Source organism: Lepidothrix coronata, unplaced genomic scaffold, assembly GCF_001604755.1.
Source record: "Lepidothrix coronata isolate B3197 unplaced genomic scaffold, Lepidothrix_coronata-1.0 Scaffold177, whole genome shotgun sequence".
NCBI classification, from domain to species: domain Eukaryota; kingdom Metazoa; phylum Chordata; class Aves; order Passeriformes; family Pipridae; genus Lepidothrix; species Lepidothrix coronata.
In genome coordinates, this window is record NW_016690357.1 from 1161074 (window position 1) to 1169847 (window position 8774).

At 43.2% G+C, this 8774-nt stretch overlaps 1 protein-coding gene across 1 annotated transcript; it reads left to right on the forward strand.

Moving 5' to 3' along the window:
• The first annotated feature begins 5651 nt into the window (after window positions 1–5651).
• ARL4A (ADP ribosylation factor like GTPase 4A) lies at window positions 5652–8145 on the forward strand. Its single transcript, XM_017830366.1, has 2 exons — window positions 5652–5699; window positions 5908–8145. Exon 2 carries the CDS (start codon window positions 5974–5976, stop codon window positions 6574–6576), a length of 603 nt encoding a protein of 200 aa, XP_017685855.1. The 5' UTR covers window positions 5652–5699; window positions 5908–5973; the 3' UTR covers window positions 6577–8145.
• Window positions 8146–8774: the final 629 nt, after the last annotated feature.

Here is an 8774-nt window from a genome sequence, read left to right on the forward strand (position 1 = left end):
TCAGTCACTCTGAGCCAAGACTTGCTCAGTGTGACTAAGAACATTTATGAGCTAGTACCACTTTCATTCAGCTAACACACCTAAGCAGCACTGAAGATGCAACAAAGTGTGACTGTCAGTATCAAAGAAGGAGACTTTTTGTTTGTTAGCCTGCTATGTGGCATTATTTATATTTATGAAAATGAAAGCAGCAAAATGTAAATGTTAGACTTCATGTGAAGGTAGGTATGAAATGAGAATAAGTTTAGTTAACTGGTTTAATCAGTGGTAACTTAAATTGTAACACACAGTGATTCCATCTCCTAGTGCTCTAAGCTTTGTTACTTATTGTGAGGAAATAAATCAGATTTTCTACCACCAACTCCTTTTTAATAATCAAAGCAAAATAATTCATGCAGCATGTAAGTTATTATAAAAGAATCCAGCAGATGTAGCAAAGATGACAAAAGGCTTCCTTGTGCAAAACATTTTGTACGTCAGTTTAAGAGATGGTCTTAAGAGCAAAACTTCATGTGCTGCAATTTGTCAGCTATTTCGTTCTTACCACTCATTTTCAAGGCGGTTCTCAAAGTCTGTGGTGAAACCGCTGTAGTATTTTATTTAGGAACTTGATGTTCTTCTAGAATCATATAATGACAACTCAAAGTAATAAAGTAATACTTTTTTAGTTCTAATCTTAGATCTAGGCTATAGCTGAAGAGAAGTAAGTTCAATTTTTGAACGTACAATGAAGCTACTGTTGGTTACTGTAATAATTATCATTATTGCTATTACACATTCATTAATACATATTACACTAGCCTAGGTCTGCCATGTCATTGTATTGAAACACTGTTGATTTTTCTGTTTCATACACATTGAGAAATCTGCTCTGTTTCCACATGGAGCAGCAAGAATTGGTGGTATGAGGCTGCCAACACGTCTCTTTCATGAAGATGGAGGGTTGGGATACCATTGCTACACGCCAGCTTCTGTAGTTGGCAGTGCATTTTCCCTGCAATAATTTCATCCTCCTTATGGCTTCATTCCTTTGTGTTTTACAACTAATTCAGCTCCATGATGCAGCTGGTTCCTTCCTCTCCCTCCTTCAGCATTTGCTCCTGTGTGCTTCTGTCCTTTACTCTTCTGTACTTCTGGCCATATCCCCCTGCATCTGCAGTGTATGGGCTCTGAGTCATTTCTCTAATGTTTAATTTTTCATTTGATTTGCATCAAATTTGTTACATGCAACACATGGTGCTATTAAAAAATAACTCTAAGGTGATTAGCTATTGAACTGGATAATGAATGTCATTAGCCTATTCTTCAGAATGATGGTATTTAATAAAAACAAAAGGAAGATTGTGCTTATCTGGACAGGGAAGTTCAACCCCACTGACTTTGCTTTGGAAGGAATTTCTCATCTGCTGTGTCACTAGATGTGGTTGTATAAAACAGTCATATCTACTTGAGTGGAATTTACCTTTAAAATGACCAGCACTAATGAAAGCTCTGATTTGATGTCCTGCTACAGTGAACCTCTCGTGAACTGCTAGCTTTTAATTTCCATGAATTGCTATTTCCATATGAAAGGCAGTTTCTCCTGAAGAATATGTGAAGCCTTGCAAGTAGATGTTTGATGATCCTTTGCATTTTTGTTGTTATCCGGGCACTGCAAGATAGCTCCTGTAGTGCATGTGGTGATGTGTATTAAAAGGTAACCTAAGTCTCTGCTGGGTAATAATATTTAAACCTCCAAGAATCTTATCTTTCCACTGTATACTAATTCTTTCTTGGCAATATTTCAACCAATTTCATGGTCCGCATCCCTAATAAGGACTATCTAAGTTTCACAGAGTCAGTTAATAGCTGCAGCATTGGAAGCCTGGTCCTTTCAAACCTGCCCTGAACCAAAATTATGCCTGGACCATTACGGAATGAAAAGAAACAAAACCCCAAAAAACTACTTTACCATAGTGAGGAAGCTGCATGTTACGCAAGTACTGCTTCTTTTTCTTGAAACACAAAGGTTTGTCCCAGGCTCTCTTCTGTGTGGAAAATATTTACAGACTATATGTATAAAACATATGTAGAAAATAATATATCACTATTTACGTTGGTAAATTGGTATCCAGGAAAGGGGAGAAGGTTTTTAGCCCAGAGAGGCTGAAGTTGCAGTTGTTTTCATGAGCTGAGGAATGCTGAGCCAGAAAGAACTCAGATCTGTAGCCATTAGGTAGGAAATGAGAAAAGTATAAATACATGAAATGACTCCAACATAGAAATTAGGTACCTCCTTATTTTGCATTAAAAAGTCTGTACGTGGCTCGAGCCTTTTTTTATTGTTTCCTCTTACATGTATCTTGCAGTTATTTTCAGCTGTCATCTAAGATCAGCCTGCTCCCCCCCATTTAGCTACACACTTGAAAAGAAAGTAAGTACACTTCTTTCTGTACACTTCCTTCATACAAGACTTCTACAGGATAATCAAAGCCTTGCTTCACCCTTACCTTCAATTATCAAAGGTTGAATGTGTCAACTCTCCTACACTCCCACTAATTTAGATACCATTACTCCATAACACCTGGAACACCTGCCCAGTCTGTATGTTTGACTTCTAAAGCAGCAAGAAGTGTATGGGAGGAGTTGATCAACATGGATTGTTATTTAATAGTTGTTTTGCAGAAATGCCTACAGGCATTAATTAAGATCAAGGTGCAAAACACTAAGAAGACTCGCAGTGAAAAATAGTCCCAGTTCCGGAGAGTTCATAATTCACTTCATAGCAAGTTACAACAGGTAGATGCAATAAATTAACTGTAGGGAGTGTCCAAGCATTTTCTGGAGAGCATGGATAATTTCCATGTATATATTTACAAATATATACAAATGCTCATGTTCCTGAAGATATTAATTTCTATTTTTTCTTAAAATTACCTTCCCGATGTCATAAAACTCTTCTTCCAAAAAACTGCATAATCTATCAGATTCCAACACCTGGTGTGTTGGATATGCTATACCTTAGAAAAACATCACTTCTGTATCCCTCCCTTTTCAAGAGCACTGAAATATTATGTACTGACGGCTGTACAGCAGAACAAGAGATAAAGGCAAGCTTTACACATTTTATATTTAAAATTAAAATACCTTCAATAAGGGTAGGAGCTGGCCTGTATCCCTCCTTGTGGAATTAACTGTAAAATGTGTTATTAAAAAGCTGTGTAAAGTTTGAATGGATCTTGGTAACAATCAGACATTATGATTTAGAAGAGTGTAATACTAATAGGCTTATTTTTGCATTAAAAATAGGGGCTACTTAATTTGTAGGTGAAGATAAAGGTCGATTTGATTTATTTCAGCTTGTCAAGTTTTATGAATAAATCTATTATCTCCACTAATATTCCGTAACAAGGTACTTCTAGCTGGTTTCCTCCAATTTTAAATTACTGAAAACCATCTATGAAATAATTAAGGCCCACTTTTACCATTACTATAAATGCTTTTCTATTACGTTGTATGTAGTGTAAAATACTGCCAAATCAAAAACCTTACCAGTTGGCCTCAGGGGTAGTAACTTGCCCCTCCTTTCCATAGAAGTAAAATCACCTTCCTATACAAATAGACCACTTCCTCCAAAGAGAATCATCTGCAAGATTAGGATGTAAATAACTAACAAAGTTAAAAGCAGTGAAACATTAATCTCAGATGTAAGCAAATTAGAATTTTATTTTTAGTAGGACTGGAATGGGTATTTTAACATTTCAATAATATGAAACCTTGCCTACAGCACATGGTGGAATTTTTGTTATGTGCCTTTCCTATTAAGTTACTTCTCTTTTATATAAAATTCTCTGATATTTAAAATACAGAGTACAATGCTTTCAAAGGGGAAAACAAGAAATATGATTGCCTGAATACACTTATGATTTCATTCCTTTTCAGCAGCCACATAAAGACATCTTAAATTCTTCTAGGAAAAAAGCAAGACTAGTATTGAAAATGCCACTTTTTCTTTTTTTGCTGGAGCCCAGCTGGTCAGATTTGGATGGTTGCCCAGAGAAGCTGTGGGTGTCCCATCCCTGCAAGTGTTCAAGGGCAGGTTGGATAGCGTTCTGAGCCACCTGGTCTAGTGGAAGGTGTCCCTGCCCACAGCAGGGGGGGTTGAACTAGATGATCTTGAAGGCCCCTTCCAACCCAAAGTATTCTCTGATTCTATGATTGCAGTACAAAGTAGAGAAACTTGGATTGGTAGATTAGCGCACTAGTACTAGTTAGCAGTTAAACATATGCTTTTATCAAAAATACTGATTAAATTTTTATCTAAAGATGAAGACTTCTGTAGTATGCTCTGCTCTGAAGCCAGTGTGTCTGATCCTTCTTTTACACTGAGCTGGTGTACGTCCAACATAAGCAGGAGTAACCATCTACATTGCCACAGCTGTACAGAAGTTACAGTGGCAAAGGCTGCAAGGGAAAAAAGCTGTGGGAAGGAACAGAACGATGGCAAGATAGCAAAAGTAGCTGAGACAAAATACTCCCCAGGCCTCCTCTAAAACCTGTATGTCCTGGAAACAGTAAATGTATTATCAGACATTAGTAATTAGTTCTGGGAAAAGCTTCACTGCTCAAATCAGGCTGCAATATTAAAATGAAGAATTACTTAAAATATCCCTGTGCTATGGGAAACCTTCCTTGTAAATAAGCTAGGTGCTGTGAGTGTTCACTCCAACCCGAGCACTGCTGCCATCTCTGCGTGCCAGGCGTCCATCAGGACCGCCTCATCCATTCAGTTATTCCCGGCTCCTCCCGTCTGTGTCTCCCGTTTCGCAGAGACAGGCGAAAGGCAGGCACAGTACGTGCAGTGAGCGCAGAGAGCCGGACCTCAGGCCCTGGCGCACTCATATTCAAGCAAAAACTGCAGAGCACCGCGCCGACTGCGCACCGTACGGTGCCTCAGCGGCGCAGGGCGCGGCCGGCCCCAGCCGTGCTGCAGGTGCGCGGGGAGGCGCCGCCGAGCCGCCCTCGGGCCGGCGGGGCGAGGCGGAGTGACAGCTCCAACAGCCAATGAGCGAACGCGCTCCGGGCGGAGAGGAGGAACACCGCCGGTCCGCCTCCTGGGCTGGTGGGAGAGAGTCGGAGTGACAGCATCCACAGCCAATGAGCGCACGCGCTTCGGGTGGAGGGGCGGGGCGCTAAGGCTGGCGGAGGGGCGCCACCGCCCGCCGCGGGGGGTGAGAGGCTGCCGTGGGCGGAGGGCGCGGCCGCCGCGGCATTCCCCGAGGGAGGGCAGAGGGAGTGAGCGAGGGCGCTCAAAGCAGGGCGTGGGCGGGCAGCGGTCCCCTTCCCCGGCCGCGCTTGGCCTCGGGTAGTCGGGCTGAGGGCGGTACGGCCCGGGCTGTACGGTGAGTGGCCGGCGCCGCCAGCCAATGGGCGAGGCGGAGCGCGCCTTCCTCCCCGCCCCAGAGCTCAGCAGGACCAATGGGAGCCCGCGGGGCGGGGCGCGCGAGCCTAGCCGCGCGCTGGGAGGGGCCCGCGCCGCCAGATGCAGGGGAGAGTCGCGCGGGCGGCGGCGGCAACGGCAGCAGCAGCAGCAGCAGCGGCGGCGGCGGCGGCGGCAACGGCAGCGCAAGCACAAGCACAGGCGGCGGCGCGTGCAGTGGAGCGGCGCGCGGGCATGGGGGCGCGGGCAGCGCGCGCCTCCCGGCGCTGAGGCACCAGCGGTACGAGCGGGGCGGGGGGGCTGCCCGGGCGGGGGTGCCGGGCCGGACCAGGCCGGGCCGGGCGGGAGGGACGTGTGTCCTGTGCCGTTCCGCGTTGCGCTGCTGCCTGCGGCCGCGCCCGCAGTCGGGGCGGCGGCGCTGTGGCCGGCGCGGTGCGGCCGCTCGGCGCAGGCGGAGCGGGGTCTAACGACGTTCGTGTCGTTGTCAGGATCCGAGCGCAGCCGCGGGAGCCGCCTCTGTTGGTGGCAGCCTGCTGTCACCTTCCCTGCCGGCAATGGGGAATGGACTCTCGGACCAGACGCCGATCCTCTCCAGCCTGCCTTCCTTTCAGAGCTTTCACATCGTCATCCTGGGGCTGGACTGCGCTGGGAAGACGACGGTGCTCTACAGACTGCAGTTCAATGAGTTCGTGAACACTGTCCCCACTAAAGGATTTAATACTGAGAAAATCAAAGTGACGCTGGGCAACTCGAAGACGGTCACTTTCCACTTCTGGGATGTGGGCGGCCAGGAGAAGCTGAGGCCGCTGTGGAAGTCGTACACAAGGTGCACCGATGGCATCGTGTTTGTGGTGGACTCCGTCGACGTTGAGAGGATGGAGGAGGCCAAAACAGAACTTCATAAGATTACTAGGATATCTGAGAATCAAGGAGTGCCTGTCCTTATCATTGCTAACAAGCAGGACTTGAGGAACTCTCTCTCCCTTTCTGAAATCGAGAAGATGTTGGCAATGAGTGAGCTGAGTTCTTCAACACCCTGGCATTTGCAACCTACCTGTGCAATCATTGGAGACGGACTCAAAGAGGGACTGGAAAAACTATATGATATGATAATTAAGCGAAGGAAAATGTTGAGGCAGCAGAAAAAGAAGAGATGAGTTCTATTTTGACCTTTCTGTTTTAGAGTAGTTACATGGTCAAAATTTGACTTAAGACAGCTTCCAAAGCCAGGCCTGCCTGTTTGGATGCCGTTAAACTTAGTTACGTTAAACAATCAGTTGCACAACCTTGCTGTGTGAAGGAAGGCTGTGCAGTTGTGGAACTTTTTTTTTTTTTTAACTAGTCTCTTCTGAGTTTTATGGCTCTGTATTATTTCAGAAGCCCTAATAGATGATGTAATGCTATCAGGAAATGGATGTCTAAATAGCCAAATAAAACGAGGGTTTTCTGCTTAGTGTTGTACTCATACGTTTGAGGGTGCCCTCTGCAAGCAGTTTGCGTTCAAGGTGTTTGTATTTTTAAACTTCTAATGCTCGTAAGTGGAGTGCTTAGGTGAACATTATACAGCTTTAAAAACATGTATAAAGCTAGTAACCCATAATTCCGTTGAGGCTGTTTTTTTACCTTGTTTGGGGATTTCCATGGAAGCTTGGCCACATGTGTAGGTTTAGGGTTTTTTTAATTTGGCACTTTTTGAAATTGAATCATGTTCAGTTCAAATACTTGAAATTTTAAGTGCTATGGATTCTTCAGCTCATAAAAGAAAGACTTTGACAAGTGAAAAATGTAAACAACACACTGGAGCATGAAAAAGTGGTTTCCCAACATATAGCATGTTTTTGGTATGTAAGGTTTTTATTTTTTAGAAGTAGCCATTCATCATTATACAGTGCTAATCAGGTTTAAACTGTTACTCAAAATTAGTAATTTATTTCTGAATGGTGAGTATTATGTCCTCCTAGTATGAAAGTAAAAGTCAACGAATTGCAGTAAAGAAGCTATAGAGAACAGTTCTGACTGCTGTGGTTCTAACCAGTGCGGCATTCTTTGCTCTACTGGTGACTTCCTGGTAATATAACATAACGAAGTAAGGATGGAGGTAAAATTAGCAGACCACATCTTGTATCTTCCCAAAATACCCCATTTTATTAAAGTGGTATTGCTGCGTCACTTTCAACGTATGCTTTTTTTTATTGTGACTCTTACAGTATTTTGTGGTTAGGAATGTAATAATGCTTTATACACTCGAACATTAGACACTACCGGGGGCGGGGGTGGGGAGGGGAGGGAAAGGGGGAAGAAGATTTTCAAGATGGGCCTGTGTTCTGCTTTAATTATGCTTTAAGCTGTTCTTGTTTACAGAGTGTGCAAACAGTGTTAACTGGGCAGGATAATGCTTGACGGAAAAGGGAGGGTAGTTTTTCTTACTGGTACAGAGCTTCAAGTGACTCTCTAGATACTTGGTTAGCAATTGAAAGGGCTAAAGCAGAGCCTGGATTTTTAAGACTAACTTTAGTGGTGCTGTAAAAATTCATCAGAATGTTAGATTATCTTTAAACTTTTGTTGGAAATACCAGATTAAAGAAAAAATAAAAAAAATAGCAAAATCTAGTTCCTCCTCTCGACCAGCAAAGTAATACATTTTTCTTACCTGCTGCCATGTATCAGGAGGATGACAGCTACAAATCTGAATGTCAATCGATGTAATTTAGCTATGTTTAAAAAAAAAAAATCAAACTTTTTAACCAGCAGCTGTTTGACCAGGAGGTAACCAAAAATGCACTTTAGTGTTTTCAATAACTGAAAGTGACAGCTGTTTGTTTTTTTAATGACATCTTGGTCCTTTTTGAATAAACTGAAGTAGCTTCCAGTGGAGCTTTTGTATGGTGGTTATATATGTACCTGCACTGGTGACATTGTAAGTCACTTACTCAAGTAATGTCTATATTTATAGAAATGTGGATGACTTCTTAAACCTCAATAAACAATTCAAAACAAGCCTGCAGAGAGAAGGTGTCTGACTTCTTGTACTGCAGTGGTACATTCTTATTGACCTCTGTGCACATAGTTTTGCTGTTATTAGAATCAGTATTTCTGTTGAAAACCCAAGTCATATAAATGTGGTGAGGTTCATAAATGTCACGGTGTTAGAAATTGAAGGTATGCAATTGAAAACTTAAGATCAATGGTATGTCTGTATATTCACAGAAGAAATACTAGCTGCAGTGACTCCTTTCTGAAATGATAGATCTTGCATAATTTGAAAAGTCTCTTATATAGCTGAACCTGTTTTGTTATGTGCAATGTTTAATAGGCACTGTTGGGCATATATCACATGTACTCACAGGTGGTTCTT

Coding starts and splice junctions, on each gene's coding strand:
- ARL4A (XM_017830366.1), top strand. CDS start 5,974: ATGGGGAATGGACTCTCGGACCAGACGCCGATCCTCTCCAGCCTGCCT.